Raw genomic sequence first — 18,955 nt, forward strand, 5'->3', positions numbered from 1 at the left:
CAGGGTGTTTTTGGTTTTTCCTCTCACATGCTGTCAGCATTACCACGGAGGGTCTTCGGAGACTGACTGTTTTCTGATTAGCGTGATCCTGTAGGACTGAAGACTGTGGGTCAGTGGAGAGCTGCTGTAGTCCTGATACTGCAGATCTACTAAAGGTAAGTGACTCTCAGATTGAACAATTAGTTTCTCTCTTTCCACCTGTTTCTGGAATTCTGCCTGTCCACTTGCTCAGCCTGCAGTCACAGCTCTCCATGCCCGAGCAAGTCTTCCTGACAGTTTCTTTCCCCCACTTTTCTTCTGCATGCCTTTACTGTGTCTTCCCCTCCCTTAATCTCTGTACTAATTTTCCCCTCTCTCTCTGAATTTGGGTTTAAAATCTGAATAACTTGGACTTTTTAACAAAGAAATGTGCAAATGTATATTGTAGGTATTGTAACTGGTCACCATTTTGCACCCCCCCCCTCGCATTTTTAATCACCTTTTTTACAGTTCACATAATAGTCCTGCAATGTAACAACAATTGATTTTTATTACAGATATTTTGTACATACATCAATCAATTTAAAGACTTCTTTGACATTTTTTGTCAACTTTCCATTTAAAGTGACAACAGATAAATTACTCAAAATACTATACTCCTAGATTAGTGGTTCTCAACCCGTTTGACTCCAAGGCCCCCCATTGAGCACAACAATATTTATATTTTATTTATTTGATACCACCACATGATGTTTTCCGTTGGTCATTGATTTACTGAATAGTGTTTTTAAATGTTTTTCTCAATTTCTAAACTAAAAATAACTAAAAATAAATATCCATTATTAAATTGCCCATGGAGTTTATTAGGATTTTATTATTTTACATAACTTTTAAAGGTCTAAAATTGCACTTTTAAAATTAGGTTATTTTTTTTTAGCTTAATCTAATGTTTGTGTTATTTTAGATAATTTTAAGTCATCTTGGGGCCCCCTGAAGTTCCTGGACACTGGGCCTCTGGTTGAGAACCACTGATATATGTAATGTTGGACCATCCTTATATTTTAAACGTGTTTGTTCTGTACTAATATAAATGTATTTTTGACTTAATATGTGTAAACTTATTTTTGACTTATGTATGTGTCCATACAGAGAGTGATAGGTGGCGTTAGTGTTGTGCTGGAATGTGTGTGTGTGTGGACAGATGCCTGCACAGCTCAGTATTTTTGTTTTAAATAGCCCTGTTAAGAGTTTGTGTGCCATGACTGCGATGAGTTCACACACCATTAACCTCACACACATAAAGAAGACCGTTCTTACATCAGCTAGGTCAATGAGGAGTCCAGATGAATGGCTGTTGAACTTTTAGACGTGGCAGGATGAATGTGACTTTGTTGATTTAATAGTGCTGCAGCCCCTGTTTGACACCTCAGTCTAACCGGCTTGTAATAGACACAGGCCTTGCACTCTTAACAAAGCATAGGAGGACCAAACTGAACAAATTCTTCAGTTTTGGATTCTCATCATCATCTGTCTGCTATGTAGCAAAGCTGAAGCCAGAGTAGGATGTCATAGTAAATACATACCCCTGACTGTCTTTTATTTCCCAAGAAGTCCTGAACTGACAAACATAGGTTGCCCCACCAGATCCAAGTTACCCTGGACTGAGCCCTTTTGAATTTCTGCTTGTATTTCTGTTTTAATGCTGATTTATTTGTTAAGATGATGCATTGCATTATCATTAAGAGGGTCAATTGGTGAAGGCTTACTGCTCTGAATTATGTTGAGACCCCTTTGTGAACCCTGTTCTAATGTGTACAGTGCGGTGCCGTCACGGCTAGGTGCGTCTATGCACTACAACTGGACCTGAAGCTACAATGTCTGACCCAGAGGGCACTGAAAGTGTGGGAAACATACCTTCAATGTCCCTCTGTCCAGCAGACTTCTTTTCAACAGCACAAAATGAGCGATTAATCTTATGTCCAGCACTGAAAATATTATGGAAAAAGATGTATAAGTCTTACTCAGTGAGAAGTATGTTTTATTATGGGAACTTTGTTGCAGGGAAATTGTGGAGGCACATTAAATTATTTATGTTGTTTGAGGCCATTTGTTGGACTGCCAGCACCAATTGAAGTAATCACAGATTGGCCTCAAAATAGATGTGTACAACCCTTTAACATTTTTATCAGTGTCATGTGGGCAAAATTAGCGCTGCCTTGTAGAGCCGTCACTATTCACAGGGCCAGAACTAAATGTTTATAGGTGGGCCCCCTCTCTGTAATAGAGGACCCACCTCATAGGGCCTCGGACAACTGCTGCCTGGTATTAGGGGTGATTAGAAGTCAGATTCTTTTGCTTGAAATGAACAGAGAGGGAAAAAAAGTAGGGACAGACACAGGCACAGAATATTACAGTTTGTCTGTACTGGACAATAGTGAATGCATTGCTCTTAAACTTCAATTTCCTCTGCTGAAGCTTCAATCATCTGCCTTCTCCTATCCCAATACGCATGTGCTCATGCATTGCTTAGACGCAGATATGAGAGAGAGAGAGATTGACTGCTTGGCTAACAGAGGTTTTCTGTGATGCTTAGCCCTGGATCTGGATTGTCTGATTTTCATAACCTCAGGTTAAACTCTTCACTTTTTTTATTCAAATCAAACGCATATCCTCTCTCTCACATTTTTTCTTTCTCTCAGAATATCATGTGTTTCATGTTTAAATTACAAAAACAGTCTGGTGATTTCCCCAGTGATGGTATCTAGGTCTCATTCGGTTTGCATAACATGTTGGCTGTAGGTGAATCCTTTGGCTCAACGGGGAAGATGAAGTGGGTTCACAGAACTGCAGGCGGGTCCAGAAAAGAGTGAGCGTTTGCACTCCACCTAAGAGGGATTATATATTGAAATTGAGAGTTGATTCGCTCAGAGTGTGTTATATTTATTTCAGTAATGTTTTATTTAGTTTGATAATGTTGCCTGACACCTTGAACAGCCAACAATTCCTTGAACAGGATTACAAGAAGTTTCACCCATAGTCATTAATTCAGAAAGGGGAAGCTTGGATGAAAAAGTGACCTTAAGTCATCTTTACACATTTATTTATTTGTCTTTTGCAGGATGGCAGTTAGATAGAAAGAATATTTTGGACTCTTCTCCTGGTGGACAGACTGTAATATTTTGCAGAAAACCTCAACTCTTGTTTATAGCCACATGTTGCTCAGTTTCTCCACATCGTTTATGAATGTGATATCTGATAAGAACAAGCAGAGTGTTAAAACAAACAGATGCTCATGTACCCTAGATCTGGTTTAAATCTCTCCTGCGTCACAATGTCTTGTTGTTTCCTGTTGTCTCATTTTCATTTAGTGAACCACCAAAGGATCTGTCTGTATCCATTTTTCTGCCCAAATAATAATGTTTCAGATAACAAAATAAAGATAGAAGAAACTAAACGATGAAAGTGGGTAGAGATGAAGAGAAAACCGGGCCAAGATAATAGCACCGAATTTAGTGACTAAATCCACATATATTTAAAGCTCAGTTGGGCTTGGGTGGACCTGCTCAATCCCGCTCTGATGTAACACTGAGACTCTCAGCACATGTTACTTACGGCGCTTTTCCTGGGTACAGTACCTGGTACCTGGTACTTTTTTTAGTACCACCTCGGTTGGGGTTCCAAGTGAACCGTGTGAAAACTTGACGTGTAAACTCTGCTGATCACGGATTGGCCGGAGAGAATCGTCACTACCTGCGTCACTGAACTTGCGACACAAACACAGCCAGCGAATGATCGAACGCAACCGTTTTGAACGAGCGTACCTTTTTTTAACAACCTAAAAGTTTTGTTGTCTGATGTGGAAGAACAGACGTTCCTCTCGTTGATAGCAGAGGAGCGGATCCAGCGAGAGATTGATGGGGATACGCGGAATGAAAAAGTTTATTTTAGGAGTCGTGGTAGTAGAGGCAGCACAACTATTATAACGACATGTGAATAATCCCGCCCACTCTAAAGCGGTACTGAACTGCAGTGGAAACGCAAACCATGCCGAGCCGAACCGTGCCGTGCCGTGCCGTACTGAACCGTACCGAGCCGAGACGTACCACGCAGTGGAAAAGCGCCAATAGTCTCCTTCTCTTCATCCGTGTCAGCCGGTGGTTAAGAGAAGTCAAAACATGTTTTCTGTTAGTCATTAGGTTCATTAGGTTGAATAATTTAGACATTGGTGTATGTGTGTTTCATTTAATCACCATAATCTGTATTTATCCTCTCATTCGTCAAAAAATAATGTCTGTAAATCATTTATATGGTGTGAGAGGCCTGCTGGGATAATATAACATGAATCCTTTATGGTTCTGAACCAGAGGGCCGAGGCACTTAGGGCACTTCAGAAAACATCCTCAAGATTGCTTAAAATTATTTAAATTAAGACAAAACAAGTAATAAAATGAGCTAAAACAACTAAAAATCAAGATATTTATTTATCTCTTTATTTTTTGTTTTGTTTTTTCTTTAAAGAACCAGGGTTCCCATGGTTTTGGAAATCCTAATTTTGATTAATTAAAGATTGCTAGACCTAGAAAAGCCATGTAAATTAATAAAAGCTTAATGCTCCATGCCAAGCTCTAAAATATTTAATCAGGTAGAAATTGTGAGTGAAAAATATATATTTTTCTTAACATCATTTTAAAAAATATATATTATTTCGTTCAAAAAGTTTGAGAGCCAGTGGTCTAGGGGAAATACAGTAGTCAACATTTGAAGTGGATCAAAACCTTTGATCAAAGTTGTCCTAAAACCAAAAATGCGTTCTTGTCTTAGGAAGACAATGTGAACTTTTTTGATCCACTTTAAATGTTGACTACTGTAGACTAGCCATTGGAGGCAATCCTAGCAAGGTGTCAGATTAAGGATGTCAAAGGAGAGTTCCCATTTTGGCTGATGGAAAATGGAGACAGAGCAGGACACTCCGAGTGTAGGGGTGTGCCATTCTATGTGTTTCAATCAGTTAGCTTATTAATCAGTGCACTGCCCAGTAGTCATGTTGCAGGAAATTGAGTCATCAGTGACCCCATATTTAGTAGATCAAGGTCCTTGCTTTTGCCTGAATTTATTTTCGGGATATAAAGATGAATGAGACTCAGTGTAGGAATACACACACGGTAAAGCAGCATACAGACGCACCCTTCTGATTAGTCACAGGTGAGTCATTAGGGCTCCACCTGTTAGTGAGTTTCTATCCTTAAATCACATTAATTCTTGCTTAATTCAACTACAACTACAGATTCTTATCTGATTTACAGATTTACAAGTAAAAAACAGATTGCTTAACGTTGTGTGTAAAAAAGTAAAGTAATTTGGGGTGCATTTTTTGTATGCTGTGGTTGTATGTGATATCAGTGAAGTATGTTGGTCACCATCACTGTGGCATTCCATCCCACAGTGGCCTGCATCCCATCTAGGCCCATCATTCTAACAGACATTGTAAATAAATATGCTGGAGGGTTATCATTGCTATTTTTGAAGGAAACTCATTTTCTTTGAAGGCTATGGATAATTTATCCTCAGTGTGTTGAAGCTGAGGTTAGGGGTTAATGATGTTGGTGAGTCTTACTTAATGGCTTATGGCTGAACTCTCTGAAACACTGATGTGTACTAATAATCTCCTTCTACAGTATTTTACACACATTTTACATGCTTTGGTGTCAGTGAATTTGGCCGAGGCCCGCTAGGGCACTTCAGAAAACATCCTCAAGATTGCTTAAAATTATTTAAATTAAGACAAAACAAGTAATAAAATGAGCTAAAAAAACTAAAAATCAAGATATTTATTTTTTGTTTTGTTTTTTCTTTAAAGAACCAGGGTTCCCATGGTTTTGGAAATCCTAATTTTGATTAATTAAAGATTGCTAGACCTAGAAAAGCCATGTAAATTAATAAAAGCTTAATGCTCCATGCCAAGCTCTAAAATATTTAATCAGGTAGAAATTGTGAGTGAAAAATATATATTTTTCTTAACATCATTTTAAAAAATATATATTATTTCGTTCAAAAAGTTTGAGAGCCAGTGGTCTAGGGGAAATACAGTAGTCAACATTTGAAGTGGATCAAAACCTTTGATCAAAGTTGTCCTAAAACCAAAAATGCGTTCTTGTCTTAGGAAGACAATGTGAACTTTTTTGATCCACTTTAAATGTTGACTACTGTAGACTAGCCATTGGAGGCAATCCTAGCAAGGTGTCAGATTAAGGATGTCAAAGGAGAGTTCCCATTTTGGCTGATGGAAAATGGAGACAGAGCAGGACACTCCGAGTGTAGGGGTGTGCCATTCTATGTGTTTCAATCAGTTAGCTTATTAATCAGTGCACTGCCCAGTAGTCATGTTGCAGGAAATTGAGTCATCAGTGACCCCATATTTAGTAGATCAAGGTCCTTGCTTTTGCCTGAATTTATTTTCGGGATATAAAGATGAATGAGACTCAGTGTAGGAATACACACACGGTAAAGCAGCATACAGACGCACCCTTCTGATTAGTCACAGGTGAGTCATTAGGGCTCCACCTGTTAGTGAGTTTCTATCCTTAAATCACATTAATTCTTGCTTAATTCAACTACAACTACAGATTCTTATCTGATTTACAGATTTACAAGTAAAAAACAGATTGCTTAACGTTGTGTGTAAAAAAGTAAAGTAATTTGGGGTGCATTTTGTATGCTGTGGTTGTATGTGATATCAGTGAAGTATGTTGGTCACCATCACTGTGGCATTCCATCCCACAGTGGCCTGCATCCCATCTAGGCCCATCATTCTAACAGACATTGTAAATAAATATGCTGGAGGGTTATCATTGCTATTTTTGAAGGAAACTCATTTTCTTTGAAGGCTATGGATAATTTATCCTCAGTGTGTTGAAGCTGAGGTTAGGGGTTAATGATGTTGGTGAGTCTTACTTAATGGCTTATGGCTGAACTCTCTGAAACACTGATGTGTACTAATAATCTCCTTCTACAGTATTTTACACACATTTTACATGCTTTGGTGTCAGTGAATTTGCATGCACAAATTATAACCCAGTATGTACGAATTCATACATTTCATACATTTATTTCGTTTTTTTTTAGTTATTATTATTGTGCATGTCTATTTTTATATTGCCTACAGCAGTTTGATAAGAGCATTTAGTTATTTATTTGCAACATGAAATATTTGTTACTGTCATAGCTTTTTTCAGCTTAAAAAGAGCACTGACTTGTTCAGCCTGTGTGTGTTGTTCCTCAGCAATCTGTATAATGAACACTTCAGTTCACTACCTTCACAAAAGGTTTCATTTAAACCACAAACCTCTCACGTGTGTCCCAGAATCATTTAAACTGTGTTGAGGGTGTGTTTACTCATGTCATACATAAAAACGCAGATGTTTACTCAATAGGTAACCTGCAGAGCACCTAATGACATCTCACATAATTTGTTGATTTTACCTTACCTCAGCTTAACTCAAAGAAGCATTGTGCTTTATTAGATTTATGCTCTGGTTTTATTTAACTATTCAGAATACAGGTGCACTTGAGAGCACGTGTGGACTTATTATTTTCAGTGAGGATTACTTGTGATTATGTCCACAAAAGCACGTCTAGCTGTGGTTAACCATCTATTCAATAGACACTTAGTGCACAAATAGATTAAAGTTTATAGAACTGAAGATGAACTACTCTGATGTAAGGAGATTTGGTAAGTAGGCCTAGTTATTTAAAAGATACTACACTTAATACAAGCACAGTCTCCTCTAGAGACACACAAATATTCTCTAGGAAAGGGTTATTGTTTTCTCCTGTCGTCTTTCACTTGTTAATGCCACACATTGAAATGAAGCTGACAAAATATGTGTTCCATTTCATTCCATATTTCAGAATTGTGTTCCATTTTAATTAAGTAAATTCAACAAGTAGAAAATACTAAAGCATCAGATTGCTTTTGATATGACATCAGAATGTGATTTTGGTGGAATGATTATGATGGCACATTTTTAATCTTGTCTTTGTTGAGGCTGTTGCTGACAGGCGCACGGAGCGGCAGTGATTTACAGAGCTAAAGTCAATATTTAAGACAGGTGTAATGCCATCAGTCAGTCATGGTTTTATCTGGAGGAAATCCTCTCTCACAATGGACTAAAAAAGCGCACCTTTATGCTTATGCTGAAGAATAAATGTTTGTGTGAAATCTTTTCCAATTGCAAGATTTTATACTTTTGAGTAAAAATACATATGTGTTTGTGGTGGGTGGTAGTCCCTGTCCTTCTGTTGACCTTGATATTTGAGATACTGGATTTGAGTGAATAAAGATCCCAGTTAACTAGGGGTTTGCCATATCATACGGTCCACGATAATACCGGTATAAATTTTTACATGATAAAAAAGTGTCATAGCGCGATATCAATGATATAGCGACATGATGACGTATAGTGGATATACGTTCCCTAGTGCGCACAACAACAACACCACAAACCCAATAGGTGTGTTCGACTTGAAGCAGAGCTGCGCAGACTGATCGGTGTATGACATAAAAGTATCGCGAGAGCGGTTCTAGAGCATATTTGAGTGCACACTCTTACCAGTCCCTCCAGGATTTTGCGATTCTGCGATCGCTGAATTTATCGCAATTTCAAGCAAATTCCGCAATTTTCGCAAGAGCTTGCAAATTTTCGTAGTTGCTGCAGATTTTCCGCAGATTTTGGGCGTTTGTTTTCTTTGTTTATCCCGTGACGTCATCGCAATGCTTATTCAGTCAAAGAAAGGTTGTTTCTCAGTTCCAAAAATGGAATGAACAGCCTTGCGTTCTCATCATGACCAATTTACAAGAGCTACATTGAACAAATGAACCAAAAGCGGAACGAATCCGCGCTACTCGTTTGGGCTACGGCTGTTTATTTGCTCGGGCCAGAGCCGCGGGCTGATCTCGATCACGCGACACGTTATACACAGTGCTGGGAGATAAAGTGAAGAAAGCAGTCGAATTCGCCGCAGACTCAATAACATCTCTGTGAAATCTTGTGAGAAGCATTCAGATTCGGCGCTGAATTCTGTTAAAGCTACAGATATCAGAACAAACGCCACTGATGTGGAAACCAGGAAAAACATTGTTCAATAAACACAAATCACCACCATTCACCATGGATTTAACATAGTAAAACTACAGGAACAACTTGTGGCAGAAATAGTCTAATGTTTTCCAATGTTTTTAAATGCTTCACACAATTTTACCCAGCACTTCAAAGCTTTAAGTATTACCGAATTTGAAAGTTATTTTTAATGTGATTACATTATTTGTTCATCCTTCATAGGTTGCCCCCATTTATAAAACTAAAAGTTTCATAATGTAGGAAAGCAAACACTTATTTAAAAATAAAAAATACATTAAATTACCACTAGTAGAAAGGCTGCAGAGAAGTACTTATAGGCTTATTAGCCATTTCCACTCCATAATTGAATTTTTTTGTATTTATTAAATTATATTTAGACATTATGAATAAGTCATAAAAGTGAATTTTATCTGCATCTCAACTACCCAGACAGCACAGGTACATCTATAAGACGTCTGCTAAAGATCTGGGAAACACCTGCTGTGTAATCTGATAAATGTCTCCGAAGCAGTTTTACATGCATTCTAATAAATGTCGATTTGACATCTGACAGGAAACGTCTTAGAGACGTATCGCAGATGAGCAAACGCTCTAAAAAATACATCTTGCATATGTAAATGCAGACATCAAATAGACATCTCTGAGATGTACATGTGCGATTAGGGTGAGTGCTTTACTGTCAGGTGCTGGTGCCACCTTCTGTAGAACGTAATGGCACTGGTGCTGGTGTCCTCAAATGTTAGTCTGGAGCCCTACAATGGTTCTCGAAGTCAGAAAAGTCATAGCAATGTTAGAAGAATGTTGTCTGTGGTATATTTTCACTGCAAAACAATAAGAAATGCCGCAAATATCACCACAAATTTTGAGAAAAGCCACAGCAAAATCAGTCATTTTAGGCTGCAAAAATCTGAAAAAAGTCCCGCGAAATCCTGGAGGGACTGTCTTACCGTCAAAAATAGGCAGACGCGTGCAGTGTAAATAAGGGGTAAGTCACTCTTGCAGTATTTTGTCGTCATACACCGATCGGTCTGCGTCAAGTCAAACACACAGCTGCTGCTGCCACCTTATAACAATAGATTTAAACTTTAAACTAAAATTAGGTCGTCTGTCATCGATGACAGTAGCTCATTGGAAAAGGATGGAAAATGCCCTTCATTTTGTTTGCACTAATTAGGGCTGCACGATAAATTGCATGCGATTGTTTAACGCGCATCTTATCAGTAAAGCCGGTTCTGTAATCAGCTGTAAATCTCCATCACGTGCGTGCTTTCACATTGAGCAGCATTTACTACACCGAGCCGTTTGTTCACTGACGAGCTGCGCAAAAAATCGCGCGAATATGAACGTGGTTTTGCGCAGCTCGTCAGTGAACAACGGCTCTGTGATTTATCTAACGCTTTATCGTGCAGCCCTAGCACTAATAAATGCTGCTGCCTGCCAGCTGCAATCACCAATAAAACATTGTTCCATGTTTTTTTTTCTATATCGTCATAAATATCGTTATCGCAGATATTCTTGAAATATCGTGATACAATTTTGAGGCTACCCCTACAATTAACCCTTAAATGCATGAATGTTTCGCCAATCATTATTACATATGCGGGTCTTTAGCGACCCGGACCTATATATCCAGCACGGATGGACCTCTAACTACTGCAATAGTAAAACATTATCTTGATATTTTAAGAACAGTTACAGAAGAATAAAATAAAGCATATTTCGTTTCCTTTTGAAACTTAAAATGGTTCAATTTGAGCAGATGATTTTACCATCGCTGTCGTCGTCAGAGCGCACTTCCACAGTACATCCAGCATCGGGCTCATATTCCTGATCTCAACCATATTCTCAAAACTATCATTTTAAATGACTTCATATTCAATATTTTGATCACTGGCAGCTTATTCACCACATCCATCATCAAATGGCAGTGACATTTATATTTCATTGCGTATAGTAATTGCGCTGCAGTAAAGCCAATCAAACCAGTAACATTTTTGCTGATAATATTAGTTTGTTTTATGCCTGCGGTAATTATGAGTGAAACATCACGTCATCATTGTGTATCAAACAGTGCCGCCTTGAGGAAAAAAGATGTATTGCACAAATTGAATCATCGGATGTAAATATAGTAGTGCAGGAAAAAATACTTACACATGATTTACATACCTCGGGTCTACAGCGACCCTATACACTTCTTACAAAAAATTCATTAGAAAACAGGCATTCTTTTATATTGTACTTTTTTTTCTTTTTATATTGTTTATAATGAATAGATTGAGGAATACTAAGAAAGTTGATGTCTAACTTTAAAAAATGAAGGAGGGAGAGGGTAGAGAATGATCGCTAAAGACCCAAGGTATGCATTTAAGGGTTAAAAAAAATTGCCATTGAACTGAATGTTCATATAGAATCTCTTGTGATTCAGCACAAATCTTTCACATTCTAAAGTAATTCTAAGGTGGTAGCTTGGTAGGTGTTTTATTTAGAGATGTTAGCTTTGCTGATATAGATTGTGGGTAGGTTTATGTAGCTTTCTTTCTGTCCATCTGTCGCAATGGCCATGAATTTAATGCCACAAATTCCCTCTCTGAGAAAAAAAACACTTTCTCTCTTTCTCTCTCTCTCTGTCAGAATTGCTGTAGTCACCTCTTTCGCCATTCTTGGATCAGTCTTACTAGCTACTTACAACAAAGTGCACATGCCTGGATTTATAGATATGTGTTTGAGATCTGTGATGGTTCTTCTCACACATTTTGTTTTTTAGAAGGAAAGCAGACTCTCTCGCTCAGCTTTTTTCAGCACATGGAAACACATGGCATATTCATTCAGTAAACCTCACATGTGTGTTCTGTCATTCATCTGTTTAATCGTTGTTTTCATTGCTGATATGGGTGAAGCTCAGATTGGCTATTATGCCTCTCTGTATCTCTGTTGGTTTTGGTTGGTAATGTTCACCTCCTGCGACAAATGTTGGTGCAAATAGATGGAATTATTATAGGATCACATGAGGGTTTATTTCAGCAGTCTCTGCGATAGTTTGCCTTTTCTTCTTATAATTTAAGGTCATATCTGTATTACTGCTGTTTATCCATTCATATCATATAATGGAAAAAACATGTCCTGTTCTTGATTTGTTATTCTCTCTCTCTCTCTCTCTTCTCTTGCGATTATTCTCTTGTCCTCTTTATATAAACTGTGTAATCTAATAAATGTAAAAATAAACCAGTTTCTTAGTCCCTTGAGCCTGTCAGAAAGCAGAGGGCTTCAGTTTAACTGGTATCAGCAGTGCATTAGTCAGTCATTCCAATCAAACTGCATCCCTTTTCATGTTTAATCACTTAATCAGGACAGACGGTCTTGTTTTTCCATCGTCTGTGCTTGTGAATGTGTTTTTGAGAGTATCTGTATGTGGAAGCAAACAATTCCGGTAAGAAGTCATTGAAAAAGTGCAAGTAATGTCATGTTTTCACCAGGAAATTTCATATTCATTTTCCTAAATATCCAGTTTGGCTGTGATCTTTGACTTTTAACGTTTAAATACAACTTGCACCAAAAGATTTCAAACGGAATAAATGGTGTATCAATGGAATTGCAAAGATTTGTCTGGATTCAGAATAACACAATATCATACAAGGATACTATTATAAGACACTATCATAGAAATATATGGCAAAAAATAGTAAGAGTAGTATGGAGAGCATGCTATTCCAAATTAGCTAGTGACTGATTTTATTTATTTTTTCGTGTGTAAAATGATCTTAAACGTGGTTTATTTTGAGTCACTGAGTGACTTTTTATTTTTTAGGCATACTTTAGTTCAGAGAAGCCATTACAATAAACATAGTCTAAATTATACCAATACAGAGCTAAAAAAAAATATCAGTTTTTGATCCTTACTGGTTTGTATTTAAAGTGTATGTAGTGAGTAAAATCCATGTGTTGGTTCATAAAACTTGACGTTGGAGATTTGCAACTTACATCAACAAACAGATGAGAGGGTGAAATATTTAGTTTGTAAGTACAGTACTTTAGGGTTCTAGGTGTTTATGTGTTGCACCATTAACCTCCAGCTCCACAGTTTATTCCTCATTTGCTGGCTGCCTGAGGCCTGGGCCTGTTGTGCTGTTACTTCAACACATACACACTGATTCCTATCTCTGGTATGTCTGGAGATGTTTGTAGTCTTCCTCATTTAAGGCCTTCTTTACCATTAAAGGTAAGAAAACAGCTGGAGTGAGCATTTGTCCCCATCTGTTTCTTCCTTTTTTGTTGTTGTTTAAGAGCTATAATGCAGATCAGTCATTATGTTATCTGACCTCTCCATCAAAGAACGGTCATCAAGCATACGCTCACTCTGGCCTGTAGATGTAGTCCTTCCCCTGGCCACACTCTGGATGTTGTGTGTGTGTTTGTGAAACCTGCTTTAAAGAGGTATCAGCTTCTGAGATTTCCTTCGGACATAAATCCTCACGACTGATACAATTGCTTGGGAATCAATATATATTCCCGTTGATCTCAGTTTAATTCAATTGGAAATAATGGCTACCCAATTACATCTGGTATAACTGCTCTAATTAGGAACTTCAGGCCTTCTCACTTTACATGGACTGATTTTTGGACTTCAAGCCAAAGCAGAATTTCTGTAGCAGAGCAGCTCAGCTGTTCCTTTACCTCAGACTCTACTCTGTTCGTGTAGCCTGTGATAAAGTGTGCTGCACACACACACACACGAAAACACAGGAACCAAGCATTACTTCTGATGACAGCCTTGGGTGAAGGACCATGTCATATAATAAGCCATTAACAAAGGGTGCGATACAAGAGCTGCTTTTTGCCCCATGGCTGAATATCCTCTCTCGCTCCGTTTTACACTTCCTGCCATACAGCTACTGTGTGGACTTTATGAGATCATTTTTGTGTCTGTCTACAAGGTAACATATCAGTGTCAAAACTGGTCTTACAGAGGGAGGCAGAATGCACAAAATCCACAGACATCTGGGAATTGTAATATAGTATGATATTAAATTAGACATATACACAACACATTTTAAACCTTCACATACAATTTCTTAATAGTGAAACACAATGGCTGTCATTGGTGGCTTTTTTTCCCTTGGACTAATGTATTTGTATGCAGATAAGCTGGAAATGCTACTGGAAATATGAATAGAAAGATACAGTATACATTGTACAAAATTTGGCATGCCAATAAATCTCATTAAAATGAAACTATTTTGAACAGGGGAAAAAATTATTACATTTTTAATTTGAATGTTTTTGGCACAGCAGTGAGTTGATCTTGTTGTTTGAGGACTCTTTCCTACATGGCTTCCTGCTGTTGCTGTGTGCAGCTGGAATGTGAGTGTTCATATTCCAGCCACTGCCGAGTGCGTTTGACTCCCCTTGGTTACTGTATTTATCTCCTTCCCTCGAGCCCAGCTCTCATCAAACTTTTAGTGAGAGAGACACATGGCAAGGCAAGGCAAGGCAAGTCAAGTTTATTTGTATAGCACATTTCATACACAATGGTAATTCAAAGTGCTTTACATAAAATAAAATAAAAACAATAATCACAACAATAAAACAAGGAATTTAAAACTTTGAAAATTATTTAAAAAAAATTGATTTAAGAGGTTTAAAATGAATTTAAGAAAACGATTATACATATAATATAGTGCAATCACAGACAGACAGCAGTATGACTGATTTGCATCATCAGATACCTGTAAGAGGTTTATTATTGCACCTCAGCTTCTCAAATCATCTTCAAGTGAAGTAAATTTGTTATGTTAAATAAAATATATAATACATAATAAATAAAATAAAAATTTTAAATAAAAATACAGTTTTAAATAAAGCTCAACCAAAAGTTGAAGAAGCTAAAGTTCAGCTAAATGTTAAGTGTATAAGATATGACTCTGTACATTAATAATATTTAAAAAAAAAAGTTTTTGCAATGAAGACATAAAGTATATAAATACAGTGGGGCAAAAAAGTATTTAGTCAGCCACCAATTATGGTACTGTACCAATGCTATTATAGGCCAGGCTTAAAATGCTGTACTTAGTTATACACTACAGGGGTCTCTGGTCCATCTCTCTATCCATCAAGTGATCTTTGGCCTGTAAAAGGTTGAAGACCCCTGGTCTAGAGCCAAAGGAACATATGTTTTTTACATGCCAGGATAAAAGTAAATATATTTTAATTGAGGAATGGTCACATGCTTGACATAGAGACTTTTAGTGAGGTATGGGTCGTACACTGCACAGGCTCTATTTATACTGGACCCCTATAAAAATAGACAAACCTAACCCAGTGATGAAAAACTTAAACGCACTGACCCACATATGTGGGTTCAAATTAGTATGACCTCAACTCATTGTTCAGGTTTACATGCAGCTTGGTAGTTGGTACCAATCTGAGAAATCTCCTTTGTGCTCTTGCAGATCAGCCTCAAGCTAAATGTTTGAGTATGAGGGCTTCCCATGCTGTTATCAGCAGGGGAAATATAAATACCAAATTAATTTGAACAATATTAATTAAATCTGTTTTCATTTATGAATTAATGTATTGTATTTGTTGATTTTCCTAAATGCTTTATCTACTTTAATGGTTAAATTATTGATTTAAGGGCCCTGTCAATGTTACTTAAGAAAATCAATATCCAAGATGACACTGAAAGGCATTGGTTGAAAAATTGCTTAAACCTAGTTATTTTAAATTGTAAAATTATTTTATAATATCACCGTTTTCAAATAAATGCAGCCTTAGTGAGCATGAGATACTTATTTCAAAAACATGAAAAAATCTTATAGACCCTATACTTTTTAACTGTAGTATACACATGGATGCAGTGTTATTATGGACATGTTTGTTGTTTAGAAGCTTTAGCTGAAGTTCACTCAAAAATGACAATTCTGTCATCAAGTTTGGATATTACTTTAAAATAAAAATATGCAATGTAATGGTAGAAAAAACAACAACAACTGCAGATGGACAAAAAAGAGGCATACAGACTTTTAAAGAAAGAAAAAAGCATTCTGAGGTATAAATAATTAATTAATCGTTCAATTAATGAATTAACTGTGTATTAAGAGGTGACTTAATTCTGCTTAGACCAGCTGTGTGTTTGGCTGAGGCACTAGCCCCTTGTGCCCCATGTTCACTTTACCCCTCATGGTCTGTCTTTCTCCTGGTTGATCCTCTCTCATCTTTTAGACAGTGGTAAGCAGATCAAGTGTTAATCACTCATCTTGGACAGCATTTCTCCTCCCACTAAAGCTCTGTGTCCATTCACTCTGTCAGCAGGGAGCCAGTCTCTGGGAGTATGTAGCTTTCTCACTGAAAAGCCAGATTACAGTGTTTCCAACTGTGTTTTGTCAAGAGTCCTGTGCAGTAAATTAAATTTGACTGAATTATGTAATTTGGTAAACATTTAATTTTAAAAGTGCTGTTCCAATTTATAATATCACATAAAGTTAGTTAAGGTTACTTAAATGAGTCAGTGAGTTCAGTTGGATGTATTATATTAATATTATTTATATACTATTACAGTCAAACCAAAACTTATTCAGACAGCTTCAACATTTCTCACATTATATCACAGTTTATTTGCTATAGTTTAGAAAATGGTAGTAAAATATGACAAGAACTCAGAGTTAAACTGTGTCAGAACAAATTCATCTTGATAATGTCAGATAACTTTGATAGAAAAGTATGTAATGGATTACAATCAACCAAAAATATTCACCTGTTAAATTTAAGTACACAAGATAATACCAATTTAGGTCAACCAATTACCAAGCAATACTTAATTTTGTTCAGTCAGTGGTGTAAAAAGGTCGCATTAGCAATTAAAGAAAAACACATAAGCAAAACATGATCAGGTGAAAGTGTCTGAATATTTTTTGTGATCCCAAATTTTACTGGTAGTCCACTGTATAAAGAATTTTTGGGTATAATTTGTCACAGTTCACTTTATTTTGGACGCCACCCAAATGTTTACACAAAGAAAGAAGACGTAACTTTGATTCTTGCTGTAGTATTGTTGTTGCCGCCGCTGCCATGTTGTGAAGACGCTGTGTGTTTCGTTGTGAAAGCGAAACTACTTTGTTTGGTCTTCCAAAAGAGGACACAACTAGAAATCAGTGGTTAAGTTGTATTTACAACACTGTTCCAGAACAGTTCAACCCAAATATTCAGATGTGTGCAACGCATTTTGTGGAGGACTGTTTCCTGATCCTGGTAGAGTAGACTACAATGCTGGCTGTTCTGACTCACAGACTGTAAGTAAGTTTTCATATTTAAAGAATTTGCCACTGATGATTTAAAGCAAGTTTTGAGCAGTGTAGAGTAGCGCTTGTTGTTTGTCATTTCTCCGATCACAAATGCAGACATGGTTTTAGGTTTACGCGGTGCGATGCAACGCAACGCGTAAAAAGACAGTACAAGTCATTATAATCAGTAATTATGTCCCCACTGGATGCAACAAATGCCTCGTTTATAATGGGTTTTCATGTTTTTGAATCATCGCTCCGAGACACAGCATCACAGTATGGTAAGAGGCATAACATTTCCATCACATGCTATTTGGCCAATCACAACGCACTGGATAGCTGGCCAATCAGAGCACACCTCGCTTTTCAGACCGATGAACTTTGTAAAAATCGACACGTTTCAGAAAGGCGGGGCATAGAGGAGAAACAATAATGTACAGTGTGGGGAAAATTATTTTGTGTTTTTTTTATCTTAAACCGCATAAACACATTTCATTACACCAAATACACAAAATAATGTTATTTTTTAGCAACATCATATGACCCCTTTAATATTTTGAATAAGCTTTTATATTCATATTTTCACTTGTAATTTAAAAAGTTTTACACTTTTCATGTGCTTTTGTCATTTGTATTAGTTGTCTTTTTTTGTCTATTTAACTTTAATTTTTTTTTCAATGTTAATTAATTCAGTACTTAAAAACAGTAAACTTATTTCCCTTAGTTGCCAAGGCAGCATTCATTTCTTAAGTTTTTTTTTTTAGTTTATTTCAGTTACTGGAAAGTTTTAACAGTTTTAGGTAACATTACCAACACTGGTTTGGATGATTTAGCTGATCAGAATTTGATGTGCGATTGTGTGAAAACACAATTTCAATGGGATACTTTACCCAAAAATGGAAATTAGTGATTTACTCACCCTCATGGCTTTTCAAACCTGTATGACTTTTTCATCTGTGAAGCATTAAAGAAGATATTTTGAAGAAAGTTTTGGTGCCCGATAAATATATATTTTTGAGTAAACTATGCCTTAAAAATACTTTCTTTTGATTGTAATATGCTGCATATTTAATATGTAGTTTGCATATTCATGTTGACACAATTTTTCCCTTGTGTCTGCTTTGCTCCAGCAGCTAATGAAGAGTGTGATTGGGAGGGTCTTTGAGTGTGGGTGTGGTCAGAAGTTTCTGAGTGACAGACAGACGGGCAGGCAGTGTGAGAGGGGAGGGGCAGGGAGTGAGTGGGCGGTCTCTACCTCCTGAGCTGCTGCAGTGTATGGGGAGTGTGTCAGTGTGTAGGAGACCTGCAGTTTGGAAGGGTTAGTGAGCAACACACACACAAACTTGCCCACTCAGCACACATGCACGCACACACACACTCAACCGCGGCATGGGACGCTGCCGGACTAGCTGGAAAATGAAACTAATGAAGGGAAGGAAAATCAGCCTACAGCATGGTGAGTACAGACAACTCTGGAGTTTAGAGGTGCTAATGGCTTTACCTTACGGGGGTTGAGATGGGGGAGGGGTGGGAGACAGGGGGTACTGTTGCTGTTTTTACTGA

At 37.3% G+C, this 18,955-nt stretch overlaps 1 protein-coding gene across 1 annotated transcript in view; it reads left to right on the forward strand.

The window, feature by feature from the left end:
* Positions 1 to 4,077: 4,077 nt before the first annotated feature.
* plekhg4 (pleckstrin homology domain containing, family G (with RhoGef domain) member 4) overlaps positions 4,078 to 18,955 on the forward strand; it is a 74,293-nt gene continuing 59,415 nt past the window's right edge. Inside the window, exons 1-2 of the mRNA XM_016248344.1 lie at positions 4,078 to 4,088; positions 18,676 to 18,848. Coding sequence (XP_016103830.1) covers positions 18,846 to 18,848 — 3 coding nt within the window. The 5' untranslated portion in view covers positions 4,078 to 4,088; positions 18,676 to 18,845. The remainder of the gene's footprint in view (positions 4,089 to 18,675; positions 18,849 to 18,955) is intronic.

This window comes from Sinocyclocheilus grahami, unplaced genomic scaffold, assembly GCF_001515645.1.
Source record: "Sinocyclocheilus grahami isolate Dianchi unplaced genomic scaffold, SAMN03320097.WGS_v1.1 scaffold876.1, whole genome shotgun sequence".
Taxonomy (NCBI): Eukaryota; Metazoa; Chordata; class Actinopteri; order Cypriniformes; family Cyprinidae; genus Sinocyclocheilus; species Sinocyclocheilus grahami.